At 43.5% G+C, this 20,700-nt stretch overlaps 1 protein-coding gene across 1 annotated transcript in view; it reads left to right on the top strand.

The window, feature by feature from the left end:
* CPNE4 (copine 4) overlaps nt 1-20,700 on the top strand; it is a 298,691-nt gene that overhangs the window by 176,755 nt on the left and 101,236 nt on the right. The window contains exon 6 of the mRNA XM_066584935.1: nt 2,987-3,076. Coding sequence (XP_066441032.1) covers nt 2,987-3,076 — 90 coding nt within the window. The remainder of the gene's footprint in view (nt 1-2,986; nt 3,077-20,700) is intronic.

A 20,700-nucleotide genomic window follows, 5' to 3' on the forward strand; every position in this document is an offset into this window, starting at 1 on the left:
AGATTTAATAAAGCGGCCAAGTAGTAAGGCTTGTATAGGGTGCCAGTAATGGTTATGTGTAGTGCGCCATGTAGGCTTGTTGCTGCAAATTGTTGTTTGTCCCTGCCCTTATATCATTTTCTGTGATTTTAAGTAGATGGCATCCCATTTTCTGTGATTTTAAGTAGATAGCATCCCATTTTCTGTGATTTTCTTGACAGCTAATAGGCCACAGTGAATCAATGGATGGGCAGGAGTCATACTACAACCCCAAGGAACCATCTCACGTTATACTACGGGTTATCAGCAGCACACTTCACTCCTGTCTAGCTCCCCTGGATGCTTATGTAGTCCTGTATGCCAAGTCCTTTTTGGTTATTATCTGCTGTTCAGTTAAAATGATAGCCATTTTGATGCTTGATTGAGAAGAAAGAATCAACTTGCTTGTAATTTTTTTAATTATGAGGAGACGTGGTCTCTGGTCTATTCATGAAACATTTTGAAGCAGATTTTAAAAAAGAGGAGTTTTTCACCACTTTCTTTATTGCTGAAATTGTGCAGATCTTAATAGATATCTGTCATATTTAAAGGCATCCAAGAGAAGATCAGGGTGGAGCGACCCCTCTTAGGGATGTAATCCTAATATTCACAATAGTTTTTTGTAGAATAGTTAGTAAGGTGCTGCCAGTCCAATAATCGTCACCATAGGTAAATAGGCATAGATGAGTACTGTATATACTCGAGTATAAGCCAACTTTTTCAGCACATTTTTACGCTTAAGAAGCCCCCCTCTGCTTATACTCGAGTGAGGGACCCAAAAAATAAAAAAAAATCTATACTTTCCTCTCCGCCGCTGACGGGGGCTTGGCTCATCTAGCCTCTTAAGTCCCGTCACTGTAATGAAGTTCTTTCAGCAGGCGGGGATTTTAAATCCCTGCTGCTGAAAGAACTTCATTACAGTGACTGGACCCAAGCGGCAAGACACACCTGAGCCCCAGCAGCGGCGGAGAGGTAAGTGTAGATTTTTTAAAAATTTTTTTACTACGACTAGGGATGATTTTCAGGGAGGGCTGTTATTTAAAGCCCTTCCACGAAAATCACTGCGGGGGTGCCGGCTTCTACTCAAGTCAATAAGTTTTCCCATTTTTTTTGTGGCAAACTTAGGTGTCTCAGCCTATATTCGGGTCGGCTTGTACTCGAGTATATATAGTAATTGTAAGAAAAAGAAAATAATGGACTGTGGGTGCAACCCTTGTAATGTAAAGCGCATGAAAGCTAAGGGATTAACCCACATTTTTCTTTATCAATTAAATTATAGCCAGCACAAATAACATGTTTCAAGGATGTGGCCCCTTCTTCAGAAATGAATGGAAATAAATAAAGGGATGTTACTGGATATTCATGTCCTGTGCTCCCAGGAAAGAAGGTTGAGACTTAATAGCTGTTTAAAAATATTTGACAGGGGATCAGCCCTATTCTCATTTGCACAAGGAAAGACTAGAAGCAATGGAATGAAACTGAGAGGGAGGAGATACAAATTAAATATTAGACAGTGAGGGTGATCAATGAGTGGAACAGGTTACCACAGGAGGTGGTAAGTTCTCCTTCAATGGAAGTCTTCAAACAGAGGCTGGATAGACATCTGTCTGGGATGATTTAGTGAATCGTGCACTGAGCAGGGGGTTGGACCCGATGACCCTGGAGGTCCCTTCCAACTCTACCATTCTAGGATTCTATGAATATACTGTAACTATAACCACCATTCAGATCTTTTGAAAATATCTGTGCAGAGATTGTATAACAACCAAGTATTTCCATAATAAATGCATTTAGGACATTTATCTGAGATGATTTGACAGCTCTTCTTTTTTTAGACATTTTCATTCCTGAAATGGCCTTTAAATCTGCTGCAAAACTCACATCAAAAACGGCATGATGTGACTCTGGCCTAGCAGTAGTCTTAGATAGAGCTAGTGCTTCCTGGAGATTTGATGTAATGCCAATGACAGTTTTACTATTATCAATGTTAGGACTCCAGCAGAATTTTAATGCCAGCCATTATCTGTGACAGAAGCACCTAATAGTAGGCACTCCTTGTTTTTCATGACTATCATAACCTTCTTTTACTTGTATTATAGGTTAGTCCATTATGTTTTGCATCATACTCTATTTGCATAGTAAAATGAATGGGGTTTTTAGGGGATTTCCTAAGGATAGGTCATCAATGTTAGAGGGGTTGTCCCACTCCTGGCAATCGTTGACCTTTCCCTGGGATAGTTCATCAATAGCAGATCAGCAGGGGTTTCCTGCCCAGACCCCAGAGATCACCTGTCCCCTCAGGCTGGTGCCTTAAGGACCTTTTACCCGAAATGCTGATCGTTCAAAATAATTGTTAAAACGAGCAGAAGTGAGCGATAATCGTTCACTTTTCATTCATCATTCATTTCATGCAGGCATAAAATCATTGCTGGTGTGTTCACTAATTGTCTGGTTTAAATACTGATCGTTTGAATGAGTCAACGATGTATCTGCCTGTATAAACAGGCTGCACAAGCAAACAAGCGAGCTGTGGCATCATTCACTCGTTAAAACGAGAAATCAACAGGTTTAAACAGACCTTTAGTGCATGAAGGTAATATTTAGCCAGAATAAGACAGCTCCATATATTGAGCAGTGGTCCAGATTGGTATTGCAGGCTGAGTCCCATTCAATTTACTGGGACTCAGTCTGCAGTATCAACCCAGACTCCTGCCTGCTTTCTGCAGCAAAACAGAGTTAACAGGATGGTGAGCACTTTGCAAACCAAGTCCTATGAGTAACGATTAAAGACCTGAGGAAACAGCTGATCACCAGGGATCCAAGGTAGTGGAGCGCCACAGATTTACTATTGATGACTTATCCTGAGGAAGTAGGCAGAATAGGAAGTGGGATAACCCCTTTAAAGTCCTGGAATCCCCTATAACTGCACTAACTGACATTCCTTTATCCTATTCTGATTTCATTACAGGTTGTCATGAACAATTTGAATCCAGTCTGGAAAACATTTAAGGTCTCTGTGAACTCACTTTGCAGCGGTGATCATGATCGCAAGCTAAAGGTACAGTTAAAGTCTGTTCTTCCTTACCTATTTGGATGTCTAATATGAGATTTGTTTCCTGATTCCTTGATTTATTCCAACTTCTTCATTTAAATTAATAAGATTCATTCTTTTACTAAAAAGCTAAAGAGGTTTTTTACGTTTTTGTTTTTTTTTAAAATTGTGTTGGTCTTGCAAAAAAATAAATAAAATAAACGGTTATGACCAGTGAGTGTTGACACAGTTTGCCAACTAACCGGTTTGACGTTGGGCTAAACCCTAAGGGCGTTATCTTGATGGTTCCCCGGTATTTACCTTTTATCCACCTGTACAGGGATCTGAACCAAGCAGGCTGCTACCTCCTGGGATAATCTCAGTGTAGTTGGCAGCTGACCCACGGGGGTTTGCGACACTGGTGCAACACACCCCAAGACAGGCGTAAGTGCAGGGTCTAAATATGGACCTTATGTCAGAGCAGGCGGTATATAAACGAAATCCGGGTCACAAGTCCGAGGGTCAAGGCAGGCAGAGTTCACGCAAGTCCAGGTCACAGTTCAAAGGGTCAAGGCAGGCAGAGTTCAGGCAAGACTGGTAAATGGGTCTAAGGCTTGGTACATGGTAGATCAAGGTCAGAATAGCTGGCAGAAAAAAAAAAACATCACCAACCCACAGGCAAGGAGAAGTGTCACTGGCCCAGTTAAATAGCAGGGTAATGGCTCATTAGTTTGCAGCTGTCTAAAGGCACTGGGAAGAATTAACTCCCTAACTCCCACAGTTCTGGGAGGAAAAAATCCACGTTTATACAGGAAAAGCCGGGTGATGCCTAACATAAATTAGACTATTCTCATCCATCCCAGTCCTACACAATTACAGCATCGCCTCTCCATTCTCCCCGCCGGGTCTGTTTACAAGCTGCAATCACCCAGTGAATGGAACTACATGAATAACCATAAAAACACAGAGCAACCTTCCAATGAAGAAAATTGTAATTCGATTAAGATAAGTTACTTTATTGAGTAAAACACCAGCAATCAAACATATTTCAAGGTAAAGGGCCTCTTCATCATCCAAGCTGGAATACAGGCTTAGAAACAGCAACAAGGTCTAAGATTGTTCTTACTTTACTGGTCCCCCTTAAAGGGAGTCGCCAGTCAGCTGATCCTCTGGCTGCTGTCAGGTATGTTAAGTATCTAACTTTACTTATTTGGAATATCAACTATGAAATATATGTGTAAAGTAATTGAAAATATAGTTTTGTGCTAAATGTACTAGCATCACCGCTGAGGCCAGTGATTGCAGATAAGTGGTAGGGGAGCATTTCCTTTCCAAATAATATATAATTGAGCTAGTGTGATGAGGTTTTCAATGAGGTGGGTCAAAGGGGTACTAACTTTGTTAACCAAGATGTAGATTGTTTCATCCCTACATGATTTTCTTCAATATTAAAGTGGTTTCCTGGTATTTACTATATATACTACCCTCAGAATAAGCCATCAATAGTTGATCCGCTGGGGTCCACCCCTAGGGATCCCCGCCAATCAGTTGATCCTCTGGCTGATGTCAGTGCAGCCAAGCTGGAAGTCTGCATCGGTGGTCAAAAGAAGAAGTTTAATAGAAAGGCTTTGTTCCCATTGAAATCAATAGGAGTTAAGCCTTTCTATCGCGTTACCTGCTTTGACCACCAGTGCAGCCAATGGAGACCTGGGCTGCTTTTGAAAAATGTTTGAAACCTCAGGTATGTTTACGTATCTACCTTTACTTATTTGGAATATCAACTATGAAATATCATGTATAAAGTAATTGAAAATATAGAAGTCAGCTGCACTTTACTTGCACAATTTTCTGCACAAGCAAAGTGGACCCATAGTTATAATATAAATATTTTCCTTAAAGGGGTTTTCTGAGCTCACATTTCCTTTAGAAATCCAGCTGCCATGTTAAAAATAATAAAGTAGATTATGCTCAGCCATCCTGGGTCTCAAGTGCTCCAGTGCTGCCTGTCCGTTCACCCGGCCGGTTCTCTGGTTGACCTCTGAGGTCTGATTGGCTGCAGCAGCTTGTGACGCTCCATTTACAGGCTAAATATGCAGCCTGCAAGCAGATCCAGTGAGGAGAACAGAGAAGTAGCACTGGAGCATCGGAGACCCAGCACAGGTAAGCATAAGCCGCTTTATGATTTTTTACATGGACAGTTGGATTTCAAAAGATAAATTAAACTTGAAAAACCCTTTTAATAGACAGAGTTGCTACAAAGGGAGTCTGTCAGCTTGAAGATGCTGTGCAAACTGCAGACATGATTGTATACAGCAGGAGGAGCTGAGCAGATTGATATGCTGAAACTTTCCCTATAAAACTATATAACTTGTATTTTACTCATTTAAACATTTGCTCATTCTGAGCTGAACAGTCCAATGGGCGGAGGTATCAGTGACTGACAGCTATTTATAACTGTATATACAGGGGTAGCTGTCAATCACCAATAGGACCGCCCATTGGACTGTTCAGCTCAGATTAAACAGGGGTTTAAATGAATTTAAAAAAAAGTTATACTGAATATTCGGAACACAGATTCAGAACTCAAGATTCAGAACACAGAACTTCAGACTGTGATTGGACCACTATGTGAGACCACAGTAGAACTGGCTTCTCAAAGCAGGGTCATTCCATTGAGTCTTGGTCGCCCAATGATGGAACTCGCTGCAAAAATCCTCAATGGAAGAGTCTCCCTGAAGTAAAGCTCTGAGCTTTCCCTCTGCCAGCAATACCTTGTCGGAGTCATCATAGGTTAAACCTAGGGCATTGAAGAAACAATCCACAGAGAACAAAGCTTCAGAGGAGAGAGGTCAGGAAAAAGCCCATGCCTGGGAAGCCCCTGTAACCTGGAAATGACGATGCTAACCCTCTGTAACTTGTCACCTGAGGACACAGGGCATAACCTGAAATACAGTTTCCATGACTCTCCAAAGCACACAAATCTCTGTCTCCAGCGAAACAATCAGGTAGCTCAAGTTTAGGCTCCTTACCTGAAGCCCCCAGGTTTGGTTGCTGCTGTTTTACCTTAGCAACTTCAAGTGCCAGCACCCTCAGCTGGTTTGACACAACCTCAATGGGATTCATATCAGATAAGCGAAAATATCCCACCAAGTAAGTATGGCGGTTGATTATGTCACGTCCAATCTGGACGCACAGGATCTGTCACGCTCAGATCTCCCACAAATACAAATAAATAAAGACAAAACAAGAAAGGAACCAAAATATGGGAAACACTATCCCTATACAAGCAAACACTGGGAAGGGACCTGCCTGAAAGCAAGGCGATCGCCCCGATAAGGATAGCCCTGACCACGTGCCTTGGCCCCTAGTTGATCCTACGTGGGAAAGGGGAACAACAAAAGAAAACCAAAACTACAAATTAAAACAAACGCAGTACTTAGCTATGGATGCAGTAAGTAACTGAGCAATTCAGGAGCACGCTTCTGACTGCCAGCCCAGTCTGATAAAGACTGAAAATCAATTGCAGTTCAGCTCAGTCCCAAGCCAGGCTAAATAGCTCTAGTAATTACCCACAGGTGTGACTAAGCACATCACACCTAATACCATACCCACTGAGCCAGATGATGTAGAAACCTCTCCAAAATCAGCACTAGACTTATCAGCAAGGCAGCAATCCCAGAACCGCCGCAACAGTTGTCTTCTCCAGGAACTGAAATTTCAACCTATAATGGTTGATTAATATCAAGTGCGAGCTCCAAGCTGCATAGCAAATCTGATTCCAATTGGATCAGACATTACACAGCCCAACAGATGGAAACCACTCTAGTAGTGTGGGCTCAAACAAAAAGGGGGCGCTAAAGTAAACCAGGTTAAAGGTCTCTGTGCTTTAGCTATTCAGGTTAGGTAAGGCAGTCTTAAGCCTTATTTCTTCCCAATAAAAGAATGAATAAATTCTCAACCTTCATGATCTCTACTATTAGCTATCACTGGAAAAACAGACATATGGCATTTGCCTTCGTATTGTGTACTGAAGGACGCTAAGATGGTCTGCCTAGAGAGAGGAAAAATAAAGGTGCATCAGTGCAAACAAGCTAAACATGATAGCAGGCTGCAAGCAGCAGCTTAACCAGCTGAGAACCAAGTATTGGCTTAATGTATCACCCTTGCATCTCTCTGGGAAGTCAAGCATAGTAAATTTACAATAGAAAAGTAGCAGTAAACTAGCAGCTTAATAAACTGCTTGTCCTAGTCCACACAGGACAAAAAGATATAGAGTGGGAGGGGCTAGACATCCTTCTTATAGGGTTAGCGGGCTCTAGTTAATTAGAGTTTAATGTGATTCATTAAACATTCCTAATAGTACACAGAGGCGGATTAAACCCCATGGTTGTGCTGCTGTTGGACGTAAGGGAATGTACAGATGCAGCAAATTTTACCTTGATTGTAAAAGCATGGCGCAGAAAGTTATTTTATCTTAACCAATTAAAAGGCTATTGTTGTCTTTTCTTAACACAATTAAACTCATTGTAAAGTCATTTTAAGTGTAAACAAACCACCCTGATAGCACGGCATCCCGTGATATAACATCACTTGAGGGTGCTTTAGATGGAATGACTATTGTTCAAAAAAATCATTTAAACAAGCAAAAGGGAACAATAATTATCGGTCAGTCTAAATGCGAGCCAATGACTGAACGGCGAACGATAATCATTCACTTTTCATTCGTCATTCATTTTATGCAGACATAAATACGTTCGCTGACTCACTCGCTTATCGTTCGGTTTAAACAGCAATCGTTGAGTCTTTCACACTCACAGTATAAGTGAATGTGAAAGACTGAACGATTCTTGTTTGAACAAGCCAAGAATGCTCTAAAGAGGCTGCATGAGAGCGAACGAGTTAGCGGTGACATCACTCGCTCGTTCAAACGAGAATCGTCTCTTCTGAAAGGACCCTTAACCCTTTGCAATCCACTGTCTGACGTCTTCCTACATTCTGATTGAAGCTTGTACAGCTCCAATATCAGAAGACATCCGACAGGGTATTCTTACCATCTATTGCCAGCCACTCCGCTGTCGAGCCTCTCTGTCACACACACACTGGCTTTAGCCAGCAGATGGCACCATTGTATAACAGCAAAAAGAGAAAGCCTTTTAGGAAACCCTGAATCTAAAATTGGATTGGAAAGGGTTAAGAGTCATGCTAAAGAAAAATATACCTGTATGCCGCAAATTCATAAAGAGGCGACCATGAAATCACACTTGCCAGCATTTGAAAAATGGTTTACTTCAGCTTGGATGGGTGCAGTTTATTGGCTGTAGCTTGCCCTAGCTGTTGCGGATTTGCCACAGACTTTCACCACGAATTTCATTCATTTTGGTGCGATGAGAGATTTGCAGCTATGTCAACAACAACATCATGTTTACATTTTAACTGGGGATTTTGGTGCAAAGCCCAAATTTTACGCTGCATGTGCAGGTGACCTAACTGTGCATCCAAGCTTGTTTTGGATTTGCTGTACATGTATGTAACCCTTTTTGACAAACAGTTGATAAGTTACTATTTAAGGATTAATAAAAAGGTGCAAACTGCTAAGCTGACATGCAGAGCATTAGTGAGCAGCCCGATGAACAGAAGTGCTGAAAATAACGCATTGATGGCGGTTCAGTCAATCATCATCAGAGGAAGTGCAGCATACAAGAGAGTAACTTATGGACCTTCCTGCGTTGCATTTAATGGCTTGAAACGATTACATTGAAAATATATATGTCAGCGTGCCCTCGTCAGCACAGCTGCAGTCCCTTCAAATAATTCCTCGTTCTAACATTCCAGAACGCCCTACCGGAGTCTGAAGTGCTACACTGCAAATACCATGGCTCTATATTTGGATTTTTGACATTTGAAAACTTCTATTGTATAAAGTTTGACTTGAAAATAAATGTAGAAATTCTAAATCACATTTTTATCTGAACTTAAAATTAATTAGAAAGGTAGGTACTTGCCTAAATGCCCTTGTGATTTACCCTAGAGTCTGCCGGCTATTCCTGGTCAGGGCTACAGCCTTGACTAATGTTACTTATGTACAGCCATGGCCATTGTTCCAATAGTGTAGTGTAGGTACATCTATCTAATACACAATTGTGGAATATATATTTATAGTATTATGTATTACTTGTGTCCTGTAGATATGTGCTTGATGTGAATACGTTTGGTAAGATGGCACAGAAGCACTTTTGTTTTGGGTTGATGGCCGTTATTAGTTGTGTTTTGGGGTATTTTTGCATCGACTTTTGATCTTTTTCATCCCCTTAACATGTTTTGCACAGTACAAAAAAAATGAGTTACATTTATTGTAATGCATCTCACATTATGTATTGCGTCACCTGCAAATATGCAGAATGTGGGCTGTACCTCAAATGTATTAAAGGGGTTGTCCACTTATAAACTACTGATGGTTTATCCTTGGGGTAGGCCATTAATTGGGGTCTACCACCCTAGACACCCTACGATCAGCTGTTCACCAGACAGGTACGCTTATGCTCTGAGCTGATTTCTGTTAGAAGGGGAGAACACCATCCCACTGCAGTGGCCAGGCTTGGTATTACACACAAAGATTCCACTCACTATTGTGGGAAGGTTACGTGTAATACCAAGCCTCGCCACTGCAGTGCAAAAGGAGCTGTCTGCTTCCTGCAGAAATCAGCTCAGTGAATGTGCGTACTGACCAGTTGAACAGCTGATCGGTGGAAACCCTGGGCAGCAGACCCCCACCAATCTACTATTAATGGTGTGCCCTAAGGATAGACCATCAATAGTTTGCAACTGGATGACCCCCTTAAAAGTAATGATAAAGAGACATTTATCAAGATATTATGAATTCTAGTGCAGTTGCTATACACTAACTTATCAAAAGTATTTGGACACCTGAGCAAGAATCATGATGGCTTTGTGACGGCTTGTGTGTAGTAGCATAGCCCAAATATCCAAAAGTGTGCAGTTCCCGTTGTACGGTGCTGACACTGACTTGGATTTCACTTGCGTGCAGATTCTCAGTGTGTTCCTATATAGGGGAAAAACAACCAATTTTGATTAATATTTTGGGTCGTCCCGTTCTTTGTTTAGGCTTGGTATGTCCCTCTCTCCTCCACCTTGTGATCGCATAACTCACAGTTGATATGGCGACCTGGATTTTAGTGGAAATGTCACAAACTGATAGTCCACTAATGTGACCACCAACAATGATACCATGTGTAAACTCCGCGAGTTCCTTGGATCGGGGCATGTTAAGTGAAACAAAGCAAAATAAACTATGGTGGACATCTCCAAGGGTCTTCATCTTATGTAGCATGGTTTATGACATGCTAATACACAATCTATTCCACCTATAGGGGTGTCCAAATACTTTTGATAGGATAGTGCATCTACGTTACTCTGGCACTACAGGTTCATGGTGATGAGTCTTTTAGTCTTTAGTATAGAAAAAGTTTTTAAACAAGTAAGAATGGGGAATTCTAGAAGAAAGCTTCTTAATAGAGAATCCTTTGGGGGTTTTGTCTTGGAATCCCACCAACTGAGGGCATTGAATCAGCAACACAGTATGAATTTACAACTTAAATGTGTGAAATCACCTTGGGCCGGTCTCACATGACTGGATTTGAATTGCGCCATCGTATGGTCTGCGGTAATATGCTGTTCAATCAAACTCATGATTTTTACACAATTTCGCTCACATTAGTGGGGTGGATTTGCATGATCTGCTCACGGAAAATAGAACGCAGCATGTTCTATACTACTGTGGAATCTGCGACCGTAAAGCACATATACCCGCAGCCCATACGCAATCTATACATATTCCATTGCATGTTGTATTACAGATGTGCTACAGGTGTGTAGTGCAGACTCACAGGGCGCACTGCAGAGTTCATCATTGAAGTTTTGCCATGTGAATTCACCTTATAGAAACAATTTAAAGCGCAGGTTCGGTTATATTCGTAGATTACATAAATTGCATATTTTACGCATATATGCTTACTTCTATATCAAATATCTGTATCATTTCTCTTTTGATGATGCGTGATTCAATAATAGACCAAGGATGTAAAATTCTCATGGATTTCTTGCAGCTTATGACTTGGCACTGGCAATTCAATAATTGGAAAAATATAGGCTTCCATGAATGGAGGTCTGTATGCTAAGGCTAGGAAAAAGTGGGCCAGATGGATATAACAACCAAACAGATCCCATATTTCATTTTTCATATGTCCTTTGGAGCACAGGCCCCTCCACTTTTTCCTTGCACTAGTTCTCCATAGCATTTAAGTTTCCATCACAATAAGATGCTTCAAATGTAGAATATCTCAAGTTGGTAAAACTTCTTTTCCTAGACCTTATGCCAGTGGTCCCAGTAAAGAGCATATGACCACTTGACCTTTTGAAATCTCTTCATCTAGATTACTTAACAATGATCCCATAGCGGTTTTTGTCTGTAGAGACTTTTCAAAAATTTTAGGGAAAACGTAAGCATCACAGTATAACCCCAAGTCCCTTAAACTTCAGGGATATCAATCTGTCTAGTTAAGAAGCATAGGCCATTGTGAATCAATTTCACCTGCTTTAGGGCGAGCACCCACTGGCGTTTTTTTACCTGCGTTTTGCGTTTTGCGTTTTTCCTGCACAGGCATAGAGATAACATGTGTTCCTGTCCACTGGCGTTTTTTTTGCGTTGCGTTTGCGTTTTTAACATAGGAGCTGTCAGTTGCATATGTGTCCTTATTTTTCTCCATGGAAATTAATGGAAAAGCCGCGAAAACGCCGCGAAAACGCCGCGAAAAACGCCGCGGAAAACGGGCGGGAAAAACGCGGGGAACGCGGCGAAAACGCTGCGTTTTTTTCCCGCGGAAAACGCAAACGCCAGTGGGTGCTCGCCCTTAGTGCAAAGGAAAGTGACAACATGTGCACTGGAGAGGCAGCAGCGAGACAAACCCCCAAAAAAGGAAATGGTTTTGCTGCTGGTGGCCTTAGACAATTACTCTCTCCTTCTCCTTCCTCACTCATTCTTCTCTAGTTGTGTTTTTCTAGTCTTGTAATCACTACTGGTAGCACGAGGTGATACCGTAGCCCAATAAAGTTGCACAGGTACCGTAGTCCTCTTTCCCAAGGATGGCACATCCATACATGCCATCAAAAGAAGGTTTCTTGTGTCTCCCGGCAGTCTAAAAAATATGGATAGCCTAACAGGACATGGGCTGTAAAGGAGGGGAGCTGGACTAGGACTTAGAATGGCATCAGGACCTCTTTCTACTTCTTTGTGCAAGGAGGAGCACTACCAGAGGCCTACAAAATGACCTTCAGCAGGCTTCTGCTCTACATGCTTCCCACCCAACTGTCAAAAACAGGCAACATGAAGACCTGACATGCTCAGAACCCAACAACCTGCAGCTTGATTGGCATTCTCCGGAGAATATCAGTATTGGCAGGTCCGCCATTAGTTCTGCTCTGATGAGAGCAGGTTCACACTGATCACATGTAAAATGTTTGTAGACCTTGAGGTGAATGTTATGCGATGTGTGATTAAAGTGTTCCCTTCATTTTTTTTTTTAGCAAAGGCATTTCCTTAATTTTTGGAGCAGTGAAGTTTGTGCTTTAGGTTTAATGGCATTTTAAACTTTGCTGGCAGAATTGTCTTGTGTTCCTCTGGAGCAAGACCGAAACATGAACAGCCTTCTTCTACTTAACTGACCGTGAAAATGCTTGCTTCCCTCATAAACAACCTGCTCATACATTATGAATGGATCTCTTTAATTCAGGCCATAAATAATAATCAACTTGAGTTATAATGTATTTACCACAAACAAAGCTCAGAGTCGCTGAACTGATTTGTTAGATGAGGTGTCTGTTTGCAGTAGATAATTCTGAAGTGCGTCCATAATATTCCATTGCTGACATTTACCTTCCACTGTTTGCAAATTCATCAAAGTGTATATACTGAAAGGGAATATCTCATGTGTTTAATGTGAATTTCAATATTCCGATGGGAGTCTGAAGAGAAATAATAGGGGAGATTTACTTATACCAGCATTTTACGAGTCAGTCTACGTAAAGACGGCTCTGGAGTGAAGTGCGACAAATGTATTAACCCTTTCCAATCCACTGTCTGACGTCTAAAGACACTCTAATTGAAGGCTGTACAGCTCTAATATCGGAAGATGTCCGGCAGGGTATTCTTACTGTACAGTATTGGCCGCTCTGTTGTCGGGGGCCTCTCCAGCATGTCCCATACAGCAGTACTGGCTCTAGCCAGCAGATGGCGCCATTCTATAATGGCAGAAAGAGAAAACCCCCTAGGAAACCCTGAATCCAAAATTGGATTGCAAAGGGTTAAGAGTGCAAGCTGCTTAATCTATTTGGCACATCTGCAGGCCACCCAAACACTATGATAGGAAATTAGTTTCTGCCATAAATTATTGCAAATCTAATTGGCTGCAGGATGCCACGCCCCTTCCACCAAGCCCTGCCCCTTTTCTCGCTACTAGGTGTCAAGGAAATGTTAAAGTCATATATTTTGGAGCATAAGATGGCCTGTGCCAAAATGTGCAAATTTTCTATGACAGAAATATGGCTTAAAGGAGATGTCTCGAGGAAGCAGTTAATTTTTTTTTTTGCCCAGTCCCCCCCATTAAATATACATTACAAAGCCCCCCTGTAAATGACATTTCTAGCTGGTTCATACTTACCGTTCCAGCGTTTCAGCAAGTTATAAAAGTTTCCTCAAGATGGCCGCCGGCTCTTTCCCCGTCGCTCGCTGCAGCCCGACGTGCGCGCTCCCGAGACGCTGCCAGCTGTGTCTCCATGGCAACCGGATGCCCTGCAGCCGCCGACCAGACGCCGCGCAGCCGCCGACCAGACAGCAGGTAACCGGCGCTAGCCCCCGGCTCCCCAGCGCTAGCTCCCCCGGCGCAGCGACAGCCCCCCCCATCGCAGCGACAGCCCCCCCGGCCTAGCGCTAGCTCCCCCGGCGCAGCGACAGCCCCCCCGGCCTAGCGCTAGCTCCCCCGGCCTAGCGACAGCCCCCCCGGCCTAGCGCTAGCTCCCCCGGCCTAGCGACAGCCCCCCCGGCCTAGCGCTAGCTCCCCCGGCGCAGCGACAGCCCCCCCGGCCTAGCGACAGCTCCCCCGGCGCAGCGACAGCCCCCCCGGCCTAGCGACAGCTCCCCCGGCGCAGCGACAGCCCCCCCGGCCTAGCGACAGCTCCCCCGGCGCAGCGACAGCCCCCCCGGCCTAGCGACAGCCCCCCCGGCCTAGCGCTAGCTCCCCCGGCGCAGCGACAGCCCCCCCGGCCTAGCGCTAGCTCCCCCGGCGCAGCGGCAGCCCCCCCGGCGCAGCGGCAGCCCCCCCCGACCCATCACTTACCTGGGAGGCTTCTCGGGGCTGCTGGGCTGGGCTGGGCTGGGCTGGTCTTCTCCGCTGGGCAGCTCCAGTTTCTGCACCTTCCTCTAACAGAGGATGGTGCAGAATGGCCGCTTCAGCGCGCTCCCGAGCAGTGACAGCTCGTCTGCGCATGCGCAGAAGAGCTGTAGCGGGGAGCACACTGAAGCGGCTCGTGCTGAATGGAGAAGACCGGACTGCGCAAGCGCGTCTAAAAAAGCAAGCTGCCAGCGAATTTAGACGGAACCATGGAGACGAGGACGCTAGCAACGGAGCAGGTAAGTGGAATAACTTCTGTATGGCTCATATTTAATGCACAATGTACATTACAAAGTGCATTAATATGGCCATACGGAAGTGTATACCCCCACTTGGTTTCGCGAGACCACCCCTTTAAACAGTTTTGTAAATGTGTCTTAATGCATTTAACTTTTTTTTAATACTATTTATATTTTTTATGAAAAATAAACTTTGTTGGGAAGACCATGTTGGAAGCACACACTGCTTTCCTGTATTGTTGGTGTAGACACTATAAAAGGATGTGTGCTTTATAGTAGCTGCAATCAATGGGCTTTAATGACAATATATCAGCGTGAACATGCTATCCAAACAGCAGGCATGATGTTATAGAGCCGGAGTAGCTGAGCAGATTGATATATAGTTTTATGGGAGAAGATTCAGATCTCTGCTCATTCAGAGCTGAACAGTCCAATGGGTGGAGCTATAAGTGATTGACATCTACCCTATATGTAGGGTCATACACAGCTGTTAATCACTGATAGCTCCACCCATTGGACTGTTCAGCTCAGAATGAGCAGAGATATAAATGAATAAAGCACAAGTTATACAGAATCTTTTCCCATAGAACTATATGTCAATCTGCTCAGCTCCTCCTGCTCTTTAAGATGATTCCTGCAGTTTAGACACTATGTTCAAGCTGACAGATTCTTTATGGTCTAAAAAGTGTCTATAAACTAATTCAGTCTGGAGTAAGAGATAGAGTATAGCCTTCTCCTCTAGAGACCAGGGAGATGTACAGAATAGATGTATAGCTGTAATACAATCACAGTGTAGTGGCCCAGAGTTAGCGGGGCCACTCCATAATGTATGAATGCATTTGTCTTGTGCCTATGTGTTGTCAGTGTCTTCTATTTTTGAGTGAACATGATCATGTGTATTGCATAGCTGTAGCACTGAATGAGTTAACTGTCTGGTATGTGAGATGTCTGAAAAATGTATCTTGTTGTTTGTCACCTGATCATGCTTCATATAGGTGATTGCAAGGTGTTGTGCAAGGTCTTCTGTTTTGGACTTGCAAGTGAGGAGCGTTTGAGGAGCTGCAAGTGAGCCACATAGACACCATCAGTTCTGTGTGGTCTGGAATAGAAGAGGCTGAAAGGTATCCAGATTGCCATGGGCCTGCTTTACCCAGGCGATGCCAGTGGTATCCTGGACCACTGAGGAGAGGGGAGAGATAGTGGAACCGCCATGCAGAGTGGAGTGCTTGCCTGCCAAATGTGAGTGCTGACCAGTAGAGAGCTGGTGAGTGTAAAGGAGTTTGTACCTAGAAAAGAACCCTACAGATAACTAGGACTGTAGATTCTCCTGCTATCCTGTAATTTCCTTCCTGTCGCACCACTTTGTGATTTTGCCCCATTTTCCTGCTGGCGTGAGTCTATAACTTTGGTTGGACTGTAAATAGTTCCCCAAGTAAACAAGCACTGCCGACCATTCCCAGCTTTGCTATTTAAAAGTTCCCTGTGTGTGTGGACCATTTATTTCATCCTCGAGATTCATCACAGACGAAGGAACATTGGTGTCACCCGTAACAAAAGACTGTAAAGGTAAATCATGTGTTGGGTTACCCCTGTGCAAGTGCCCCCCCAGCGGCACCTTGGATGGGTCCCATACTACCCTCAGTATGGGAGATGGTAGGGCCTCATGACAAGGCCCTAACTCTACCCCGCTGTCTCCTAGGCTGTGGGCCCGCTCCTCGGATGCTGCAGCAGATCAGCGCAACTTGGCACGGCTACACTAATTGCATAAAGATGCCTCTGATTAGCAGCAGTCACCTGACTTCTGGCAACGGAGGGCAGGGACATAGCAGTTGGAGCCAGTCAGCTGTGCCCGGGGGAAAAGCAAAGAAAGATGAGTTTGTGTTACTTTTTTATTTTAACTCATGCCCAACCCTTAAACATTTTTATATTAAAATCATTAAACCCTTTTAAAGTGTCTTGAAAAGGAGTATGACTGATGGAGTCTTAAAATACACCGGATTAGTGGTTTGCATCATAATTTGTGCACTAAGCTAACCAAGAGGTGGCGTAAGAAAGAGAAAGGTATCTAACAAGTCTTACAAGACGCACCAAATTTGGGACCTAGCATGAGCTACTGTGATAGTTCTGGAGAGGTTCCTGCCTGCCTGGTCTAGTTTTAAGTTGTCTAAATTTAAGACAGTTTTGATAAATCTCCTCCAATTTCATCTTTAACCAGTTCTTCTGGTTTATTTGTCCGCTATTAAGCCCAACAAATATCTATAGTCACATAGAAAATGATACTTGTCTTAGCAGCAAGCCTTTCTAGCTAACACTGTGTAACAAGCAACGTCACAAACTGCCTAATGCATGAAAACTACTACTGCATAGATTAAGTGTTACATGACATATGGGAAGCCATCTAAGGTCAAAGTAATTAATCTCATTGAGAAAAAGTGCAATGGCGCTAAGCTGGTAGTTAAAGGGCTCATTACTATTCCTGCCTTTCATGTACAGTGCTGAGCTAGAAGAGGAAAGTAGAGTGATGCTGCTAGACTCTGATTCATTGACCGCACTTTGAGGAGTAATAGATAAAGTTCTTCCCCTTTTGTGTAATTAACAAACCTCATCATTCATCTAGTTATTTAGTAATTGCAAGGGCCCGGTACCCAGATAAAGAGACGTGTCGTAGGATGCAGTGATGTAAGAATGGGAAGGCAGATCTTGGAATCGTTCAAACAAAGTAGCAGGAAAGACTTTTTGCTTCAGATTGTAATGTGGACTGATATCAAAGTGGTGGAATACGATGATAGTGGCTGATAAGTAAGAGCTCTGAAGAACACAAAGATTTCTTCAGGCTTATGCTGTTTTCACACGGCCGAGAAAATGGCGCGAGATTTGTGCGTTGCGAGGCACACAGTCTCACATGAATATGAACCCCATTCTTTCCATGAGCGATCAAAGAGGAATTAGGTAAACTAAGTACTCACGGCATCTCCTGGCTGGGTAGAATCGCTACAGTCAAAATGATGATTCTTCCCAAAATTCTCTACTTTTTCCGAAATGTCCCAATCCATTTACCAATATCCTTTCATATGGAGGCACACAGAGGTTTTTTTCTGTTGGATTCCATGAAAAAAGGTGGTTCTCTATACTACAGTCCTGTACTATGGCAACATACCGTATAGCAGTGTGCAGGCGTCATGCAGATGACTACCTTAGGCCGCCTGTCCACGGTCACGATGGAATATCGCTAGCCATATTCTGCTGCGGGGGAGAAAGTGGAAGCACTAAAAGGTCTCCGTGATGAGCCTATATTAATGATAGGCTCGCCCCGGAGAATTGCGGCATGCCATCATTTTAATCACGCAAGAGGAAAATCACTATGATTTTCCGCTCGTGTGCAGTTATCGTATGGAAAGCGTGTCATGCAGATCTCGCAATGACACCTCGCCCGTGGACAGCCAGCCTTAGGTTAGAGAAAGAGTTTACTGCTCTGCAAACAAAACTACACTGTATATACACAACATCTCTTGGAAAACATAAAATGACGGATCTATCTATTGATCTTTGCATGATATAAATGAATGATATGATGAATCGCAACAGATTTTATCTTTATGATCATTTCCATCCACTTTCCTCATGTGTTCTGTTCACTGTGAAGGAAAAAAAGGAAATAAAATCCATTGGGTAAGAGTTATAAATTCTGGCATCCACGTGGTGCACCAGTCTCTCCCCAGTGCTGTGTACACGGGCTCAAATATCACATATGGTTTGTGCAATAAGTGAAGTTACACTTATTCTGTAATTTCCACATCAGCACTACCACCCCAGCTACAATAAACAGCAAAAAAGCAGTTGACATCCCTCTTACTGGGATGATGGCCCGATAGCAGCAAGGTTAAGGCTTGCCCGATCCAGTCTAAGACCCGACCGAAAGGCGGATGGGAGTAGGCAGCACTGGGAGAGTGGCCCCTCTGCCTGCCAACTGCAATGGTCAGGGAGGGAGGTTGGAGGAGTTTAAGCTCCTGCTCACCTGCCAAGTCGTTAGCAAGAAATGGGGAGGTACAGATAGCGCTGTAGAGAGCTGGTGAAAGTGAGGAGGGAGGGTCTGCCCCCTTGATGACGTGTAAGTGACATAACCAATGTTTCACTGCCCAGTAGATCCGCCCCTAGATAAAGTATAGTAAATGAGGGGCTGAGCCCCGCCCTCCTAGCCTTCAGGAATAAGTCTGAAGACTTGAGAAGGTTCCAGGGGTATATATAAAGTATTATAGCTGTGTCAGAGGGCAGAAGCAGACAAGAAACAGCAAAAGCAGTATGTGCTGCTCAGCAGAACAGTAGCAGATGGAGTTCAGTGACACAGCCAAACGAGGAGGAGCCACATCAGAGCAGCCAGTGATGTGGCAGCCCCCATTTATGATGGAAGCAGGGTAAAAAAAAGAAAGTTAAGTTTTCTGATGACCTGTGGGCCAAAGTCTACAAAAAGAGTCCTGATGACCTAGGGGCCGAAGACAGAAAAAAGCTGCGTGGAAGGAGAGGGAGTCTTCCTTCCCACACAGGACTCTATCCCAGAAGACATCAATTGCACCATGGACCCATGATAGCAACAATGCTGCTAAACACATTAGACCAGTCTCAGATATTAGTGCGCACACACAAAGGAGAATGATGGAGGAATATGGACGGAGAGGGGCTTATATCTTAAGATATATTGTGGGGGTTGTAACACACTAGTTATAGTTCCGGTTAACTATGTTAGTACGTGATGGCATGTGTAACTGAATAGGTGAAGCAATACCAGATGTAGATTGGATACTTGTGACGAGGAACAGGGCACTTAATAGCAGTGATGCTTAGCGCTAATTTAAGCATACGTAAGACAGAAGTGTACTGGAGATGATGTTTTGCCTCTACAGTGCATTGAGTCTATAATGACGTAAGACTCCAAAAGCCGTGATGTATTCTGGCACCTAAAGCTCATGAGACGGCAGTGTTGATATGCTGCAGACCTTCGAAAATATACTACAAAGTACGATGAGGAGTATGAAGTACTACGATGAAGAGGTTTAATTGTTAGAGAGTTCAACATGCCTTTTTTTGCCATGGTATCCCTCTTAAACTCTACTTGGATATGTAGATATAGATGTTATAAGTGTGAATTCCAGTTACATTATGTAGCATTAAGTAGAAAGTACCTTCCTAATAGAGTGTAACCAGTCAATGAAGGCTGCCTGCACACAAACGGGTCAGATTCCACATGCGGGATCCTGCAGCAGAATCCGTGATGCCATGTACCAGGTCTGGAATCTTCTTAATTAGTACTGCAGATGGTTCGGTTGGCGCACCGGCTCACATGCACAGTACTGATTTGCCACGCCGTTGCTAAACAATGACGCAGATCCCACGACTTTTCCACAATAATGATTACGGAAGGGCCGCTGGTTGGTGACTGGCTTCCATTGACTTTAATGGAAGCCGTCTGCAAAGAATCCGCCTAAAAAAAAACAGCATGCTGTAATTTTTCCTCCGCGAGCAGAAAAATCACAATTGTTTAAGCTTGTGTGCAGGAAAAATTGCTTTTCCATAGTATGCTATGGGTGGTATATGCTGCAAAATCCAGAGGTGGACGCCCACTCCGGATTCCGCAATGCAAATCCGCTCATGTGCACGCGCCCTGAGTAAAGTTTATTTTTATAAAAAAGTGCTGCCTCTGCCTGTCACCACTCTGCCATACTCAACATCATCCCCTGCTCCATGTTCACCATTGTCATGGCAAAAAATATTCCAACTTCAATTTCAAGTTTAAGTTGGAACTACTTGTGATTTCTATATTAGTTTTGTTTTCAAGCCTTTATTTCTTTTATATGCCTGCTTGTGGAGCTGCAAGTTCAGATCTCAGTGGGTTTTCCATTTAAAACATAGTCTCCTTCTCCCTTCTCCCGAAGTGCTAATCTGTGTGCCTGTTATT

This window comes from Eleutherodactylus coqui, chromosome 12 (genome assembly GCF_035609145.1).
Source record: "Eleutherodactylus coqui strain aEleCoq1 chromosome 12, aEleCoq1.hap1, whole genome shotgun sequence".
Lineage (NCBI taxonomy): Eukaryota > Metazoa > Chordata > Amphibia > Anura > Eleutherodactylidae > Eleutherodactylus > Eleutherodactylus coqui.